The 20,730-nt window shown below is 39.5% G+C and overlaps 1 protein-coding gene across 8 annotated transcripts in view; it reads left to right on the top strand.

Moving 5' to 3' along the window:
* The first annotated feature begins 4,635 nt into the window (after window positions 1-4,635).
* Window positions 4,636-20,730, top strand: part of nfia (nuclear factor I/A) — a 133,816-nt gene continuing 117,721 nt past the window's right edge. For 4 of the 8 annotated variants that reach the window (XM_053683061.1, XM_053683060.1, XM_053683062.1 and 1 more), the window contains exons 1-2: window positions 4,636-5,737; window positions 10,926-11,454. In XM_053683061.1, the coding sequence (XP_053539036.1) occupies window positions 5,711-5,737; window positions 10,926-11,454 (556 nt within the window). In that variant the 5' untranslated portion in view covers window positions 4,636-5,710. Of the gene's footprint in view, window positions 5,738-6,251; window positions 6,780-10,925; window positions 11,455-11,944; window positions 15,757-20,730 lie in introns of those variants that run through there. The other 4 variants (XM_053683064.1, XM_053683063.1, XM_053683065.1 and 1 more) reach the window with 4 other exon arrangements.

Consider the following 20,730-nt stretch of genomic DNA (forward strand, 5'->3'; position numbering starts at 1 on the left):
TGAAATTTAGACCACCCATTTAACAGTGATGCATTTCCTCACTGTAAATGCTACAAGTTCATATTGGAGAAGTTGTGCTATAGGCCTAGACTCTTTTCAAAGAGCAGAACAGATAATTAGTTGTAGCCGTGGTTGATGCTCTGTCAGATTATCCTGCCATCACCCCACTGTGAAACCATGCGATATTATTTGCCCCTCACCGGCGCTGTTCAGTCATCCAGTGCTGAAATGTGGTTTATGGTTGAAGTATTTCTTCTGTGATAAAATACCAAATATCTGACTATACACAATGAGCCTTTAGTTCAGCTGGCAAAGGCTGCAGTGTTTGTGATAGAGGTGACTTGAATGCTAATCTGATTTTGTCTTATAAAAGGGCCTACTAAGGAGGCTTGTGCAGTTATGTCTGGGGAAGACTTAAACAATTAACACAAAACTTTAGGATAAAATTATAGAAATGTCTGAAATAAATAAATAAATAAATAAATAAATAAATAAATAAATATTGTGTGTATGTATGTATATTTATTTTAGAAAGGGCTATACCTCATTTGTATAGATTGTATTACTGGAACTGTTTTGATGCAGAATATAATAGGACATTTCTTTGGAAGTCCTTCATCAGCAGAATTTTAAGAGCCTCTAGGTTTATTACTGAAGCAAACGGCAGTTACTCGTTGTGGCTTATTGCATTTATTGATATTTAATTTGCATACATCAAGTTCCTAATTGCGATTGACTTTTTGTCCACGTTTATATCTTTGAAGAATTCCATAATAGAGATGTACTTGTATATGGAGTGGTGTTTTGTCCATATTAAACTATCAAACACAGGCAACTCATCCAAGAATGAAGTAACAGTCTGACTGAACCTTAAGTTATAGCTTATTAGGGTATGGTAATTAGTCATATTATTAAAGAATTACACTTTAATATTTTTAATAGTTAAGTTTAGGTTTTATTGAGACAGTCTAAGAAAATTTGTAGAAATTTAATGCATAATTTGACCAAATGAGGCAGCTTTAAGGTATACTTCATAAACATTGTAGACTACTGAGATATCACTTCATTCCTATTGATAAATATTTCTGGACCTATTAAACTGCCATCTACATGTGACTGACTAATATTCTTTCATTTATTCATCTTCCCTAATGGATCATGGTTAATGCGATCCTGGGAAAATGGACATGAGGCTTAGTCGTAGAGTTTAGTTGTAGTAGTGATTTTTACTTTTGTAGACCATTGAAAACAACTGTTTCTTTGTAAGGAATGATTGTAGTGCTTGAAATAATAAGTGGGCTCTTTAATGACAATGCCGTGACATGTCATGTCATTCAACACAGAGGTTTAAAAGGCTACAAGAAGCAAGCGGCATAATCAAAATTCAAAAGAGCAAGGCCCTAAAGGTTTGCAGCTTGCCTCTGATAAGGCTGCAGGGCACATATAGAAACTCCCAGGGTTGAATGAACTCTGTGTTCATTTGTGTCCAGCTGGACTTACATGAAACACTGCAGGTGTTAATTCAACATGGGGGGATTCTGTATCGAATCAAAGCTTTTGTCTGGAGATTCACGGCAGCTTCCTGTTAACCACAAAAAAGTAGGTTATGGCTACATCCCAGATGCACACTGCTGCATTAAATAGTATATGAAAATAGCATGACAGCTAACAGTGTTGCCTGTTGTGCCACACTATCTTAACATACAGTGCACTTTCAGGAAAAATGGTACTAGCCTCTACCTTTCCTTGTCACAGGGATGGTTCCATGAAGGGATCAAGGGTATACATTTTGTATATGTAAGACTAAGTGTAAGTAATTATGGTCCATTTATGTATACCTTCAACCATTCTTAAAGGTATCCAGGATTAGAGGATAACTGTATCCACATTTCCAGTTGAAAGATGCATACATACATACTAAAGGTACACAAGGAATCCCCTTGATGGTACCACCAAAAGACAAATAAAGGATAAAGGTACCGTTTATTATTATTATTATTATTATTATTATTATTATTATTATTATTATTATTATTGAGAGTGTATTATGCACTCCAGTAGAATGTGTGAAGCTTGATTAAGCTTAGAGCAATATTATTCCTCCCAGGGTGAAAAAAAACCCTTGTTTTGACTCTCGAAAGTGACAAGAACTGCAGTATTTTGACAGTTTGCTTCCATCTGTGTTTGTTTTCCTCCCACAGTACTCTAATTTCTTACAGTTGCTTATAATGTGCAGATTTAAAATCAACAAGTTTCCGCACAACAAATACGGAGTGCTGCATCTTTTTAACGCTTCTGCACAAATATCCACTTTTACACACGTTGTTCTTGTTTTAAAATGATTCAAAATAATGCGACAGAAATGTTGCCAGCTGCTTAATGAGACCCTGTGGACTATCCTAGAATAAACACCAGTGAGTGTTAAGAAAAAAAATATATAAAAAATTGTAAACAAGACTGATTGTTATTTCGTCTCCATCCTCTAATAGTTTGCAGTTTACCGTCTTAAAACTGTATTATGGATATTTACTCATAAACGCGAAACGGGCCGGTGTAATTTTAGGAAATATGTGACCGGCACTTTTTTATTTTCTCTGGACGTGAAACTCGTCCAATGGAATCCAATAGGAATGTTAACCAATCACAGCGCAGCTTCACGTAGACCGTAACAAACACACACACACACACACTCGAGAAGTACGCACGTGCACCTGCAGCACGTTAGTGTGACCATTGGTACGCGTGAAACCGCAGCATTTTGTCCGTAGCACGTGCATCCAGTGTGCAGTCTGAGTTACATTCTAACTAAGATTTCAACAAAGTCGAAAGACTTATATTAAACTGTAATCTAAGTGATATTCAAATAAAAAAAAGATCTGAATTGATTTGAAATCTATAACCTCTTGTGGTGGGATCTTTAAATGTTCTGTGTGGACCCCTACAGCAGAGAGGGTTCCGTGTAGAAACCTCGATAAACCCTCAGAATCATTAACTATTCAGAGAATCCTTGAGGAATAACTGCATCATATTCTTCAAATCAATAGTTACCGCAATTAAAGCTCAGTTTTGATCTCTCACCGTAGTGCATGTAGCTCGCTGAAGTTGCGGAGCTCAGGGCACTTGCTAGGGGGCGCCCCCCAGCAGACTTACACCGGAAAAAGATCAGGGAGAAATCCGGGGCAAGACGCCACACACTCCGTCTGAAAGAGAAATCCTGATACTTTATCTTTAATAGCCTATCACTGAATAAAATTCGCCGGAGTACTTATTTTAGGCTACTTCTCTCCAGGGTTTAATATGTGCATACTCAGGAACAAAAACATACCAAACTGTACTTTTTCCTCGTCTCTGTCTGGTACCTGTGTATATTTGAACCTTTCAAAAATAGTTTAAAGTACACAATTAGACCTCAAGTACCACTACAATAAATCTAACAAAAGGTACAGAACGTGTACCCTTCATAATACCATCCCAAATTAAATAAAGGTACAGTTTGATACCTTTTATTTCCGAGAGTGTACAGAGTTATAGTGTTATTAATGTAACTGAATGCTTACTGATCTGTACCTGAGAAACCACGTGATTAATAGGACAGTTGCAGGTGTTTCTAGTTTAGGCAAAATATCTTGTAATTATAAGGATATGAAAAAAGTGCTAAAGTTTAATTAAAATTTGACTTTGCTGTTTGTTAATTAACAGCAGTCTTTCAGACCTGTTGTCAATGTTCTGTTTTATAATTTTTATTTATTTATTTATTTATTTATTTATTTCTATGTTCTTTAACACCTTATCTAGGTGACGCACTGATATATCTATTTGTAATGAAATTGAACTGCCAGGTATTTTTGTCACTTCTTTAACGTTAGCCCAAATCTATTTAGAAGTGTGCGCCAGCGTTTAGACTTTTATAGGCCTAGTTATAATCTTCATCATGTTGTCTAAAGTTGTTGCTGATTTGGATATCCAGGATAAGGCCTGCTATCTGATTTTCACCTACAGTCCGACATGAGTATTGAACATATTAAAGAGGACTGAGCTGTATTTTGAATAGCTACAGTTGTCCGAGTTTTGAAATCAGATTGTGGTAACCTTATCCCACAACCCACAGTGTGTGTATATAGTCTGTGCTACCGGTCTTCATGACCTGTCTCTTCTCTCTCTCTCTCTCTCTCTCTCGCTCGTCGTTTCCTACACTGCACTAGGGAGCGTTATTGCGTTTAAAGGCTTGTTTAACTTGATTGCGTGTGTTTAAATAATAATAATAATAATAATAATAATAATAATAATAATAATAATAATAATAATAAGAGCTGAGTAAGCTGAGTAAAGACTAAAAGAGTGCCTCAATGCACTCGTGTTCACAACACCATGTAAAACATAGCATGTGCGATTAGCTCACAGTGGCTCACAGCTCTGGACATTTCATGTAAAGGAAGTGTTTTTTTTTAGTCATCAAAAGTACTTCGACGAGCCGGTGCTCGGAATCCAGTCGCCTCGGTTGAAGCTAGCGTAAAGCAGGGTTAGAAGTCGGCTAAACGGCGGTGTTGTCCCGCCTGAGCCTCGGTGGGAGTCGCTGGTGCGGAGGGCGCTGTGCTGCTGAGGGAAGGAGCGGAGTTACTCCTCCGGGCAAAAGTGAAGTGTGAGCTCGAGCTCAGCGCGGGACTGCGGCTCGTCTCCGCTCTCCGGGACTTCAGCTCACTTTGTTCTTTATTCTCTCTCTCTCTCTCTGTCTCTCTCATTCTACGCTCTCTCTCTCTCTCCCTCTCTCTCTCAGGCTGACACTGCAACGACGACACAGGATCGGGTGCCGGCTTTTACTTATTTATTAGATTTTTTTGCAACAGGCAATTTGTCCCGTGTCGTTCTTCGAGGATGTTACCGTGATCTCCGTGAAAAGCTCTTTTTCGTTTTCTGAACCTCCGGCTCGGCTGAAGCCTCGATCGCCGCATGCCTGCGAATGCAATGGTTCGGTTTAACGCACGCGCTCAACAGCCCGGCTCTGCGAGACACCCAAGTGCTATTCTGAGTTTTTTCAAAGCATCCCGAGGACTTTTTATATGACAATCTTTCTCTCTTTTCCCCCCCCTGAGCACGCGAACGAAACGCAGGATAAAATGATCGCTCTCTTTCCGTGATTTTTGTTCCTCCACAAACCGCTCTGTGTGTCTCTGCGCGCGCGCGCGCGCGTGTGTTTATTTTTCGCCTCTCTCCGCTACGGGACAGTTTGAGATCAGCGCCAAAGACCGTGTCTTTTGCTCAAAGTTGTGTGATGGTCTGGCTGGTGAAGCGGCGGCTTTTAACGGCGGACAGAGTCCGGTAGAGGTTGGCGGAGAGTGCGGTGGGAAGCCGCGCGCGCGACTCGAGGCGGGGTTAAAGTTCATCACGGAGCGCTGAGGCAGCGCCGCTCGCGCTTCGCCACAGTCGGAAATGTGAAAGCAAGCAAGAAGCAGCCTTTATTTTCCCCCTCTCTCCCTTTTCTGTCTGTCTCTTCTTTTTTTTTTCTTCTTTTTCACACACACACACACACACACACACACACACACACACACACACACACACAGCGGACCCTGCGATCAGAAGTAAACGGACACACATACACACACACACATACGCTCACACACATCAACACGTACATACATAAACACGCCGATTCGTTACAGTTATCCAAACACACACATACACACACACTTCACAAATTCGACCACCAGATATGTATTCTCCGCTATGCCTAACACAGGTAAGTGACATTTTTGTGTGTGTCTAACTACATTTGTGTGTGTGTTTTTTTTTTTTTTTTGTGTGTGTGTGTGTGTGTGTGTGTGTGTGTGTGTGTGTGTGTGTGTTTGTTATTGCTGTGTTTGTGCTGTGTGTGTGTGTGTGTGTGTGTGTGTGTGTGTGTTTCCTGTGCGGGACAGTGCTGTATAGACTACACGGGATTTAACACGGGTTTGAGACTGGAGTAACTTTATGTGCAGCAACATTCCTGCTCTGACAGAGCAAACTCGCACATGGCGGATGGCGCTCACCTAATATTTACACACACACACACACACACACACACACACACACATGTTGGACTTTTTAACGTTGCACTTCACTGCAGAAGAATGCATTCGTCAAGTGAGTGTGTAAACAGTGTGCGAAAAATATTTCGAGCTGAAGGTGCGCGCGGTCTCACACACTTTTAGCTTTTTACTCTGTCATTTTCCTGTAGTTTTATCATAAAGCGTGGACTTCGCGCTTGTTACTTTGTATGGCGACTCGGCTGTAGGAAAACTTGCTCTAAACTCAGTCAGGACACACACTGTATCACTCTGCTCTAAACTCAGTCAGGACACACACTGAATCACTCTGCTCCAGACTCAGTCAGGACACACACTGAATCACTCTGCTCGAAACTCAGTCAGTACACACACACTGTATCACTGTGCTCCAGACTCAGTCAGGACACACACACTGTATCACTGTGCTCCAGACTCAGTCAGGACACACACACTGTATCACTCTGCTCCAGACTCAGTCAGGACACACACACTGTATCACTCTGCTCTAAACTCAGTCAGGACACACACTGAATCACTCTGCTCCAGACTGAGTCAGGACACACACTGAATCACTCTGCTCGAAACTCAGTCAGGACACACACACTATCACTCTGCTCTAGACTCAGTCAGGACACACACTCTATCAGTGTGCTCCACAGATGACCGGAGAAGTCTCAGTTGCGCAGCCAAAATATCTATACAGCTCGGGTGACTTCTTTTTCCATGCATACAACAGTAAGAATTTTTTTTTTTAACACATGACCTGTACGCTTTTACTTTTTTAATATTATCACCTGATCAACTCTCAACACCTGAAAAAAACCCCCACACACTTTATTTCCTTTTACTGGGGACTTTAAGGTGTTAAAGAGCCAGCAAAGGAAAAAAAAAAATCAGGCTGTTAATTTCTGGCCTTTTTCTACTGAACACTTTGATGAAACAGTAATTGAAACCTTACAGAGTCATTCCTGCTCTGGCTGTCAGGTGCTGTTTGAGTTGAAGTGAATTTATTTAGTAGAGATAAGTCTTTTGCAGTTTAGGAGTGAAGGCTGGCGTATAAGTGAGGCACCAAGGTTTTAATTGTGAAACAGGTTTATTCCAGTATGCAGGAAGCTGATGCATTTTTGTACTGAGAGGAAAATCAAAAATGAACAAGAGATGTGGAAATATTTTGGGTTTGACCTTTTATCATATTTGTAAGCTAACATGCATATTAATTATAATCTTCTTATATGAGTAAAGCATGTTGCATTGGTAAAATTAGACTCACCTGGTTATTTCTGTGAATTTATAAATGGATCTCTAATAGTGGTACTGTAAGTTATAGCCTATAGACTGTAAGTTAGGCCCTCCATCACATTCTGACATCAAACAGCTTTAATTATAATTTATCTTTAATTTTTTTTTTTACTACAAATTAACAGCTTTGATTGCGATCACCCATTCATTATTCCCCAGGTCTTGAACAATTATGTATTGATTTTATTATTTCAGTATTACTCACGTGCTTGGCAACAATAATATTCATATATTCTTCCCTGTCTGTTCACTGCAGCAGCAATATTTCTAGATTAAAAAGAAATCAATTTTCTGAGACTTAAACAAGCTTACATAGCAAGGCATTCCCCCCCCAGTTGTGATGGTTTAATTAGTGATATATAATGGAACACAGCTTACAGTGTTTCAGAATTGGTTTGAGGTTTTTGGGACAGCATTAAAATGATTGCGCTGTAAGAACACACTCTTGCATCGATTAAGTGCTCAGAGGAGATGTCCAGCGTTGTCTGTTCTGGTGCAGACTGAAGACGTTGTGTGATGTGTCAGTTATTCTTTTTATAGGTTTTAACGTTGCCTTCTTAGCGTCACAAATCCTTGATTGACCATTTGAATAGAGGAAAATGAATAATAAGGATATTATAATATTATATAATATATTATTACATTACAAACAAAGATAAATTTACATTCTGAGCCATCAGTTAATTATGCTAATAATATATATATATATATATATATATATATATATATATATATATATATATATATGTATGTATATATATTTCTAAATTAGAATGATACACACTACTTATATAATATATATATATATTATATATATATATATATATATATATATATATATATATATATATATATAGAGAGAGAGAGAGAGAGAGAGAGAGAGAGAGAGAGAGAGAGATATTGGCAGCTCATAGGTGAACTTAACAGTTTTATCTCTTCTGTCTTTTCTGCCCACTGGCACAATTGTTCTATATGGAGGCCTTGCGATAAGACAGGAGAATTGGGTCAGTTCACTTCAGGAGTCTGGGAGTAAAATCTTTGACTTACTCGTGCCAGTTTACATTATTGCTTTGCTGTCCGTGGTGTCTGTGTGTGAGAGAGAGAGACGCGCTGTATTTGGGCTGCTTCTCACCCCTTTGAAAGAAGAGCACCATTAGCCAACAGTTTCCCCTGAACTGCGTTTACTTCCATGGGGTGACGTGCAACAAAGGGAGAAAGTGAGCCCTGTCGACTCCCTCATAATTAGGCCTCTGTGATGTCGAGTCGGAGGGGAGAGTAACTACACGACCGGATTATTATTATTCCTGTTTTAAATGTCAGTTTTCGTTGAGTTATTAGGGGGTGGCCTGTTATTTAGTGAAACTGCAGTCATCTCTGAGGTACACAGAGGTAGTTCACTTTTAAGTTTTTTAAACTAAAGGGACAGTTTTATGAAATTTGGACATCATTATATCTTGTACTCTTATAATATCATATGCACTTAAAATAAAAAATAAATTGCTTACATATACTTTTATAAAAAAAATTACCTAAAGACTATAGTATATTAAAATATTTTGCATATGTATCATGCATTCAGTAACAGTAGATTTCTGGCATTGGGATTAACATTTAATAGAATTTGTGTTGAATTATTTTGAAGGGTCACTGAAGACAGATTTATTCTTGTGATTCAAAATGAGCCGAAAACATGCCAAAGAATGCCTAGAGAGATAGAAATATAGATTTAAAAAAAATATATATATATTCGTATTAATATTTTGTTATCTTAAACAGAACATGGATGTTGTTTCTGTTGTTCAAACACACATGCAAGCACACATACAAGTCTCTACAATCGTACCTAAAAAAAAATGTCATTATGCAGATAAATTATTTAGACCAGTGATGTTATTAATTTTATTCTTTATAATAATGTGTGCATTATGACTATTGATTAGTAGGATCTATTAATTATGACTGATTTTCTAAAAAGATCTAACTTGACCTCTGTTAATACTGAAGAACTCATTAGTTGTTTTATGCTAAGCATACATATAACTGTTTATAGGAAATAAGCAACAGTAAGCAATATAAAAAATAAGCAATGTAAAATGCATGTAATAAAACATATATAGCAAAACTCTAGTCTGTTCAGACTATTAAAACCGACAATATTCAAATTCGTGTAGTATTTGACTCAGTTCTGCACACATAAAATCGAAGGCGCCCTTTGCTCACTTGCTGGCAAGCCGTTCATGCTCACTCTGTGGCTTCTGGGGCACGTAACGCTGCTAAGGGTGTTTGTAGAAACGCTATTTTACCGATTGGCAGGTTGCCAGTATTCTTTGTATTTTGTTTAATCTCTGTAGTTCTCTCTGTGTAAAATTTCCCTGTATTTAAAGTCAAGCTCATATTAGTTATTTGCCTAATTAATAGCTGTACGAAGCTGTATTTTAGAGTTATAAGCTTTGACTGGCTGCTGACAGTATGGTCCTGATGTAATGTTTTTTGATTTGGAGAGAGAAAAAAGGGGGAAAAATACATTCTCTTATTCACTGGGTGAAATGAGTGCTGTTTCTCAGTAGCAGTGAATGTTGTGTGAAAAGACATAATCTGGTATCGAATACTGATATATCATTAGAACCAAGTAGAAGTGATGGGTAATGAAAAGAGTAGTAAATTAAATTGGGGCAAGTGGTGCAAATAAAATATCAAAAAGAGTATGTTGTATCAAATTTTGATTTTATAATAGTAGCAAGGTTAACCAAAATCTGTTCACATCCCTTACCTTCTCCATGCACACATTCTAAACTGAAAAAACGGCAGACTTCTCTCATATAATCCAGTGCTGTTCTTGGATCCGTGCTGTTTTGGAACAGCATGTGTGTATGTGCGTATGTATGTGAATAAATAATAATTAATATATATATATATGTGTATATATATATATATATATATATATATATATATATATATATATATATATGCAACTTTACCAAGAGCAGATAAAAATAGCTGGTCTGATTTCCCTCTTTGGTTGTTTCTTTTTCTCTGTCCTGGCAGACCCTTACAGACCGGCATTCTTGCCAGCGAGCCAAGATACGGCCTAGACAGGCCTTCACTCACACAAACACACACGCATACAAACACACACACACACACTCACACTCACACACACACACACACACACACACACACACACACACACACTAAAAGCCTCAGGTCACACAGACCCTCTCCTCTTATTGAGGGCTTCCCTGTCCTAATGAAGCTCATGGAATTTAAATTAAAAAAAAAAATTGAATTAATGGTGTTGCACTAGCCCATAATTCCAGACATAATTAGTGGAATGTATGCATTCTTCATATGTACATGGTTATTAAATTATACATGTATATATGTTCATAGAATAGAGAGAAAATTACATTCCATAAATAAAAACATTTGTGCAGTAAGAGTGATATATTTCACTCTAAGATCTCAATATATAAGTTCTCTAGCAATGATCATTTTCATTCAACAGCATGTGTGAGATGATTTGTGATGTTAAGTTTTTGTTTCTTCCCTGCCCTGATTTTCTTCTCCATCGCTTGTTTGCAGGATGAATTCCATCCTTTCATTGAAGCACTGCTGCCCCACGTGCGTGCGTTCGCCTACACTTGGTTTAACCTGCAGGCCCGCAAGCGAAAGTACTTCAAGAAGCACGAGAAGCGCATGTCCAAGGAAGAGGAGCGCGCCGTGAAGGACGAGCTGCTCAGCGAGAAGCCTGAGGTCAAGCAGAAGTGGGCGTCGCGGCTGCTGGCCAAACTGCGCAAGGACATCCGTCCCGAGTTCCGCGAGGATTTTGTGCTCACCGTGACGGGGAAGAAGCCTCCGTGCTGCGTGCTCTCCAACCCCGACCAAAAAGGCAAGATGAGGAGGATCGACTGCCTGCGCCAGGCAGACAAAGTGTGGCGCTTGGACCTGGTCATGGTGATTTTATTCAAAGGTATTCCCCTCGAAAGTACTGATGGCGAGAGGTTGGTTAAATCACCGCAGTGCTCAAACCCAGGGTTGTGCGTGCAGCCGCATCACATAGGAGTTTCAGTTAAGGAGCTGGACCTGTACTTGGCCTACTTTGTACATGCAGGTAAGTCCCTTTTCATGCTGGGTTAGTTATTGTGATCCAAATACTAAACACAATACTGTGTTATTGGTGTGTGCGTTATATGTGGAAATGTATGTAATCTCAGGTGGTATGTCAGTCTTTATGTTTATGTCTCTGGTAGATTTTCTGGTATGTTATATTAACAGAGAAATGCTCTCTTCCTTCAAACACTGTCATATACAGTTACAATTTTTATCAGCAGCAATCAAACAGTAATCTAGAGGAAACAAGACAACTGCCGTGTCTCTTTCTGACACAGCAGTGATTTCCTCAACACTACAGAATATGGCAGTTCTCTCCGGTTTACCGGTGTATGTAATTCTCACTGGCTACATGAAGTTTTGAAGTTGTTAGTTTAGCGCTCATTAATTATTTCTAATCCTATAAAATCTACTAATGATCATATTATAATGTGAGCGAACGTTCCATTTTTTATGTAACGTATTTGATCGGAAAAACTATTTTGTAACAGCCCTTATCTCCAATCAACTGTTTGCTGCAGACCATGGATTAACTCCAACTAAGTTGACTCCTGTCATGGTTTATCTTATACATGAAGCTCTGAAACGGAGAAGGCCAGAGCAAATATCTGATGGAGAGACTGTTAATTGGCAAGAGGCAGCAGGGGATCTGTCTTGCGCTGACAGCAACACAAACACAAGCTTTCACTTGGAAGGAAGGCGCTTCGTTTCATCAGACAAACCTCAATTACTTTCATTTCCTCCTGCTCGCAAATCGTTGTTCTAAAGCCAGAGTGAGTTGGCAGCTAATGCCCATTTTATTGGTGGAAGGAAACACACACACACACACATACACACACTCACACACAACTCCCGCAATTCACACCTCCACACTAATATTTCTATTTTGATTGGGTATTGACAAAAGTGTGAAGATATTTCCTTTAACTCTTGATTAATGCAGATGAATAATGCTTTTTTAGGACTGCCTGAGAAAATGGTGTTTTTTTTGCAGGTTGGAAAAGCTGTAGTGAATCACTGTGATTATTTGGAGCACTACAAGAGCTGTTAAGGACTTTGTCTGAGGTTGTATGATATGGATGAACGTGTGAAGACCGGCCTGTATCAATTTGATCAAAATCAGCCAATAAAAGAGACATATTTAGACTCTTATTGTGCTCACAAAACAGAAAAACCATGTTTCACTGGAGAGTTCATATGCATACTGCATGTGTCTGCGATATCAGTATCACAAAGGCCAACACTGCAATAACAATTAACAACAATGTATTTGTGGAGTTTTGCACATGAACACACCACGATGCGGCTGTGACTCTTTTTTCCAGAGATTCTGAATCCTCAGATTTAATGCTCAAACAGAATGAGTCTGATCCTGCTAACATCTGAAGTGCTGGAGTCCTGAAAAGTAAAAGTGGAGCTTCTTTTATTGCTCTGCTGCTTTCCTTCTCTCTCTCTCTCTCTCTCTCTCTCTCTCTCTCTCTCTCTCTCTCTCTCTCACACACACACACACACACACACACACTGTGTCTCTGTTTCTCTTGTATTCCTCCATCTTGAGGCACATACAAACTGATCAGGTTTCCTCCTCTGTCTTATTTAAAGCAGCGGCGCATTGCTGAAGCCGCTGTGATTAAAAACTGCAGTCTACGAGAGGCTGACCTCATGCTCACATTGCCAAAGTGGTGGTATTTAGGGGCACATGGAGGCAATAATTAAATCTCCAACCACTACATTTATGACACTCATAATAATCAAGGTTACACCATATTTTATGTAGTTAGTTGAATGGAGGAATTCCATGAGCATGCATACTTATCATTTGTATTTATTGCTATTGAAGGTTTGATAATTGTGGTTAGTCTGAGGAGTGCGCACTTCTAAGGTTTCAGCTAGAAAAAACAAAATAATCACGACACCTTCACTCTGCTCTCGGGGGTGCAGGCTAATTTATAGCCAGCCGGTGTCACAGGAGCCTCCACACATGGGGAAAGGTCGTGGCTTAAGATGTTAGGGTCACGAACCTATTTGAAGGCATTTGACCTCTTAGATAAACAGCAACTCTCGTTAGCAGCCAGTCAAGCGAAGGGCGGTGCTTTCGTTCTGGCTTGCCCTTTGACCTCTAGTTAAAACAGGTGGTTTTGTTAGGAATAGAGTGTAGGCCTATTTTTAAACCTTTTAACCGGGAGCTAATATAGCCGTGTAGATGTCGGCTTAAGCTGCAGCCAGTGACTATTCTCTTTTCAAAGAGTCTGCTTCACGGCTTGTGCCACATTATGAACTTTTTGTTTGCTCAGTGTTAGAGCACTGATTAGCAGTCGAAGAGCTTTTGTTTCTGTGCTAGTTAACGGTTAAAGCTGTACTTGTCTACACGGAAATCCTGATTTGATCGAGCTGAAGGTCAGGTTCAAGTTGTAAAGCTTCACCTTATGTGTTGTATGTATTCCACCTTATGTTTAAGAAATATATCACTGCTGTTGTCATGACTCTAGCTAGCTATGAGGACACTGAAATGCAGACTTTGTTATTTTTGATTTCTTTTTATTAACCTCCTACATTCCCATTTTCAAGTTCAATATGGAAACAGCGATGTCCTGATAATATGGTGGCAGAACACATCCTACTAAGTGGGGAAAAAACCCCAGCAGTGTTGTCTGGTTCTCGACTGACCTTAGAGCAGCTGTAGAGGACGCTTTAGGTTTGCCCATAGACTTAATCGTCCATTACAGATTTTAGCGCTTAGCACTCACTTGACGCTACACTACCAGACGTTGAGTTGTTGTTTGCAACACGTACATATTATAGGCTAACATCTGACATAGCTGTGATATACACACACCGTCCACTTTTATAGGAACACCTGCACACCTGCTCATTTATGCAGTTACCAAATCAGCCAACCATGCCATGGATAAAGTTAAATGATCACACTTTTTCCACATTCTGATGTGAATATTAACTGAAGCTCTTGACCTGTATCTGCATGATGTTATGTATTGTACTGCTGCCACGTGATTGGCTGATTGGAGAACTGCAGGAATGAGCAGGTCTACAGGTGTTCCCATTAAAGTGTTTTTGTGACAACGGATGATATACACGTGTGTTTGTGAGAGCAGTTGGCGGTTTGTAAAATGCAAATGTCAATTTCTTTTTTCTTTGTTTCTTTTTTCTGACTACTTAGAACGTGACTTGCTAAATCTGCTTGCTAGTTGTTGTAATATTAACTGATCACTAAGTGAAGAGCGGATAGAATTTTTAATATACACATGTTCAGGAACTGATGAAGCGATGTGATAGAGAAATAGTAACTGTTGACCATTTATTTAACTCGATAAATGTAAATAGTCTAACTAGAGCAGGTAATGGAAGAATGGGGGTATTATGTAACAGATTGTAAATTAGCAGCTGGTGTTAAATACAACAGTGGGCCACATTTTCGCATTGTGGACCTGACGAAAATTTTTACCCTGGTCACAGCCTTGACTGCTTTACCACTGGACAATTTCAAATGTAAACTTTAAAGTATTGTTTATTTGTCTGAACGGGATATGGGAAGCCTTGTACAGTTTCAGTTGTTTATTGAACAAGAATTCCATTCGATTCGTGTCTGTTTTCACCCGTGCTCACACAATGGAAGGATACTGCTGATTTCAAACGATAACAAAGCACAGTCAGGACCTACGAGTACGTTTCGAGGGACACTGATATATATTTTTATATTGCACTTACCTTATCTGACCTGGGAACAGTTTGCGTGGTGAACGGTTGCAAATATGGCTGACCCACACTGCTCACAGCACTTATACGGTATTTTTCAAGCGTACTTGTTTCTAAACTAGTTAACGTCAATCATGCATTCCTAAAGTTACATGGCATTCAGTCTCCGTCACAACTTAAAAGTTCGTTTTAATTCCTGTCAAGAGGGCTACTGCTTAAAATAACAAAGCTTTAGTGAGTAGAGGGGCTTAACTGTGATAGATGAAACACACCGCTATATTCGGTAGTCTTGTTCCTGCAGTAGCAGAAAGACACGAGTGTATCTGTACGTCCTGGCCTGTATTGAGTTGCAGCCGTTTTGTGTTTCCCTTTCTTTCCACAGGCGGAGGAATAATAATAATTTGGATCTATTTAAGGCTATTGTGGGATGAACCACAGGCTTTGTTGTGGTTACTGCTGTACACATTGTGGGAAGGGACCCCCTGCCCTCACTCCACTACATTCACTTCTGTCTCTCATTCTCTCCTCCTACTTGCCACCAACCAGCATGGTTATGGCAAAAACCACTGTGCCATCACCCCCCCCCCCCCCCCCCATACACACACACACACACACATTTGTCTTACTATCCTTCTGAGGACCTTCCACTGATATCATTATTTAAACAATTAATCAATTCTATGTCTATCTAATCTAACCCCTAACCCTAACCTCAGTAACCAGAAAGAAACCTTTTAGTTCTTTTAGGTTTTTCAAATAAAAGTTTTTGTTTTAAAGAAAAAAAAGAAACCAGTCAGATATTCTTATCCTTGTGGGGACATTTGGTCCCTGCCAAGCTATAAAATCATGCCCACACACACACACACACACACACACACACAGACACTCAAACATTACCATTCATTACAAATGAGCCCAGGTTCATTCATAAAATTAAATTCGAGGTGAGCTCAGTACCGCGAGTACTCTGTTCACATCATGGCTGAGAAGCTCTCGTCTGGCACATGCCCAGGGTTAAAGAACTGGCCACGATCGAATGATAGGATTCAGCTCCGTCGCTTGTAATATCAGTGATATGGGCCCCTATTCGAAACACTTTTCCTACAGCATGATTTGATTAAATGAAGCAGATAAGGTTCTAGTGGGGAGGAAATGCTGTAAGTTTCAGCGAGCAGCGTGCGCCTTCTCTGGGTGAATTTCTCATAAGCCTGATTGCATGGCAAATTCGTGTAATCTGTTTAATGTCTATTGTCAGTGCTGATCTCGCTCTGCAGATTTGGACCACATTCTCTGGCTCCAGTCTGAGCGCTTTATACGTCAACCATCACAAGACAAAAAAAAACTGCTGAGTATTTTCTGCATCGCTTTTAGACCACTTTTGTGATTACGCATACAGAGCTCACACAGACGATCCTTTCTTTCTTTCTTTCTTTCTTTCTTTCTTTCTTTCTTTCTTTCTTTCTTTCTTTCTTTCCTGCTTGCTTCCTTTTAAAAAAAAACATTTCCGCACTACTTTTTTACCTAATGTTCCTGCATACTCCGTTAAGTGAGGAGCCAGCTGAGTACCAGTCCTTTACGTATGTGTGTATGGTGATGAGTGATGAGTCAGTGTCCAGTGCTGTGAGAGAAGTGTGAGAGGAGGTGTGTACCTGCACTGTAGGTCACTCTACCGTCCCCCTGTGCAGTAGTCTTTTGCTAATTAGTTCTGTATTATCTCCTCAGTCGCCTCAGCACTCGGACACTGAGAGGGAAATAGACCCGCACCGCGAGATCAGAGAGGACAGAGCACCTACTATTTAAAATTTCCCTACCTGTATATATTCATACGATAGGAAATACAAAATGATCTTTATGAAAATAAACATGCAAAAAGTCTATTAATATTTGCTAGAACAGCTAATGAAGAACCTCCATGCAGGGTACAAATGTATTCATTTGAAAACCAAAAGTGGAAATACCTTGTTGATGAGTGAGGTCAGAGGCGAATGACCAGACTGGTTTGAGGTGACGGGAAGGCTACAGATAACCACTCTTTACAACCATGGTGAGCAGAAAAGGATCTCACACTACATGTGAAATCTTGAGACAGATACAACAGCAGAAGACCAGGAGACCCCGCCCACATGACTCCACATACCGTAGTGTCCTTGGGCAAAACACTGAACCCCAAGTGGCTCCCGATGGCAAGTTAGCACCTTGCATGTCAGCTCTGCTACCGTGAGTGTGTGTGTGTGTGTGTGTATGGGTGAATGAGACACAGTGTAAAGCGCTTTGGATCAAAGCGCTACATAAGTGCAGATTTATCAGGCATCAGCAGTTAATTAAAAGCAACGAGAACATAGTGACATAGCTCCAATCTAAGCCGTAACCATAACAACAATAGTCTATCGGGAGCCTGTTCAATAAAAACCAAATAAACCAAGAAACTAATACAAACCAAATAAAATATTGATTTTGCTCTTGTAGTGTCATTCCTTTATGAGTTAGCAAATCATGTGTAGTTGCTTATATAATAGATTTCAGGTATGGGAAATGTGAGTAAACGCAACACGAAGATAGCTTTTGTTTTACAAGTCAAGTAAATGGATTATTTTAAGTTAAATTTTTGTAAACGTGTAAACTTGAGCTCAAGTGTACATGCATGTAGTGAGTGTGCTTCTGCTCCACTTTATCCACCACTGATATCATCGCTAATCAGAGTCAATCAGTCCATCATGCCGAGATCACCGAGAGAGTCTTCTAGCAGCTCAGACTGTTCTAGTCTCTCGCCAGACATCTCTTCCATTTCAGAACAGCAGCTTTGACTAACTTGTGAGAATGGAGCCTTTGTGCTCACATGCCATTCAACAAGAGTGCCATTGTCTTAAGGCCTGGTCGCAAGATATGCATTGCTGAGCCTTTATTGCGAGAAACTCTGATTATATTAGGACTTGCTGAGGACTTCATTTGAATAGTTTTTCATGTGATGTTGCAGCGCAGAGAAGGAAAACACCCCTAGTGAGAATGATCCTCCTTACTTTTCTTTCTTTTCTGTTCTTTGATCAGGTTCTTCTAACCGTGTAATCTGTTCACAAAGACTCCAGCACATAAACAATCACGCTTTCGTTCATCATCGGTGTACTAATATTTCTCTCATCAACTCCGCCATGCTGGCAGCTTAGAATGTCCTTCTATATTTTTCCTCATGGGTTGTTCAGATGGATTGATCTGTAACATGCACATCATTGCCTCTTCTCTGTAATATCAATGCTTTCTGTCACGTGTGAGTGCTTGCCTGGTGCTGTTGCCTATCGCTCAATAAATTTTTCTACCCTGTTCATTACATAAGCAATGGGGTTAGCCTTGCACACAATTCATCGGTGTGGAGTTCATTTTACACAGCATTTCAACCAGGGTAATATATCAATTTTAATACAGCATATACATATTTTAAATCCCAAATCAGTAGCCCTAATATCGTGAAAGGCATTTCCTGTCTGGGCATTATTGTGTGGCAGAGTCATTTTGGACGGGAGTATAAAAGAGAGCACAGACATGAAGCGGGACAGCTGTGGCTGTCTGCAGGGGAAAGTTGCTACAGATGGTGAAAGAAGTGAAAAATAAACTACCGTATGGCTGGTGGAATATAAAAAGAAAGACTGGGGTTTGGTGTTGAACAGGACCGTCTTCTCGCGTTCTGTATCTGCATCTCTGCGTACGTCTGCATGTGTTTGGTCCTATTATAAGGGATATGTTACCTCATTTGCTTCTCTGTCCTCATAGCCTTTATTCCCATCTGCTCATCAGTTCTCAACAGATTTATTTCTCTGTGCTGTAACTGACATGTGCTTGTTTTTCAAATTCCTTTCAACATAATTAAATTTCATGACCTTTATATTTGCATTAGCAATACTGACACATTTATGTAAGACATAAAAAATATCTCACTTGTTGGATCATTATGTGGATATAATATTGATTAAGTAGCTTTTAAAAAAAAAATATTATTAATAAACAACATTCCGTACCACAGCAATTGATTCTCTTTTACCCAGCAGCTTAGCTGGTTTAAATGGAGGTCACTCAGCCTGCAGCTTTTGAGCGTTCGCTTCCTGGTTACTCCGGTAACCTTTTCTGCGACTGAGCAATGAAGAGCTGACCTGTTCCTCTTTGTGATGTCCGGGGGGTATATTCGCATCTCAGCAAGCAAACTCTTTAGATCCCTTTGTCCGGCACATGAAGCTGTCGAACATATCAGTCTTATTTGACTGCAGCAGTAACACAGAGAGCAAAGTGAGATCCATTCCGGATTTAATTAAACCAGCGCTCATTTGGTCGCTTCAGCGTTAGCGAGCGAGTCGAGATTGGAGCAACGCTTTGCATACGTTATGAAACGATCCAACCTTTCTGGGCTCGCTCCAGATGGTGGCCACTACAAAGCATCCATTTGCTAACAAAATGTTTGCTCTTTAAGCAAGGTTACTTGTCATCTTTGTTAGTTTTCTTTTGTTTTCTTAGTGTTTACTTTTTTGTCAGATGTTGTTTTTAATCATTAAAATGGGTGAGGGTGGTGGTGGGGTTGCAGGCTAAGTGTGGAACTGACTTTAAATTATTGAACTATTTATCCCCAGAAATGCCCTCAGCCTCTCCATCTGTCTGAGTTGGAGAAATATAAATAAATAAGTAAATATGGATATTAAGGCTATGGTTGAGTCCAGGCCTTGGCACGGCTTTTTAGCTCTGTGGCAATCACAGCTCTGCTTGAAGACAGCGCTGAGTTACATGCAGTTTCTCATTGGGGTAGAATGCCAAAATCATTCTTTAAGGGGCTTGTTAATGCTTGTGTAATGTCTTTTGAAGACAAAGTGTAGTAGCCTCTGCTTTCGGGTCTCCAGAATGACACCTGCTGTAAAATCAATTACGTTTTTTTTTAAATGTTTTTACCACATTGTTTACGTAACCAAAAACAGAAACGTCTTCTAACGTAAGCTTTTATTTTTGGGTAGAAAATAACACACTAGTGAAGGCGCTGGGGGCAGCAGCGCCGTTATTATCGCACCACATAGTACTGTGTGCTGCTTTTTGAATGAGTTTTAAATACCCCACAAAAAAAAGACACTTGCAACATATAGGCTTCATGCTTAGATTACAAGAACGCAGAAAAAAGGTTTAATGTCGTTTTGCGAGTTTGTGTGAACTTTAACACTAATTTGTGAAGAGGCTGCAAATTGCAGACAATGATTTGAGTGATTTGATCTTTGAATGACTGGGGCGATGAGAGAGCTGTCAAAAGAGCAAAACCCAAATCACTAACGATGGGGCTTGATATTTTTTGATGTAGTATTAAAATATGTGTGGCAGTTTTTCTAGTTTAATGAGGCTGGTTAATCTTAGCCTGTTTAATTATGGCTTGTTATGATTAATGACGAGGCAAAATCCAAGTGAATTAGTACAGTTGCTTTTTTTTTGTCTAAAACATATTCCTTATCAAATTCATTATTTGTGAATTTCATTATTTTAATCTGTTTATAATCTTTAAATTAGACTTAGAGGAAGAGATGGGTAGAGTAACAAGATGTTAAAA

Source organism: Ictalurus punctatus, chromosome 10 (genome assembly GCF_001660625.3).
Source record: "Ictalurus punctatus breed USDA103 chromosome 10, Coco_2.0, whole genome shotgun sequence".
Lineage (NCBI taxonomy): Eukaryota > Metazoa > Chordata > Actinopteri > Siluriformes > Ictaluridae > Ictalurus > Ictalurus punctatus.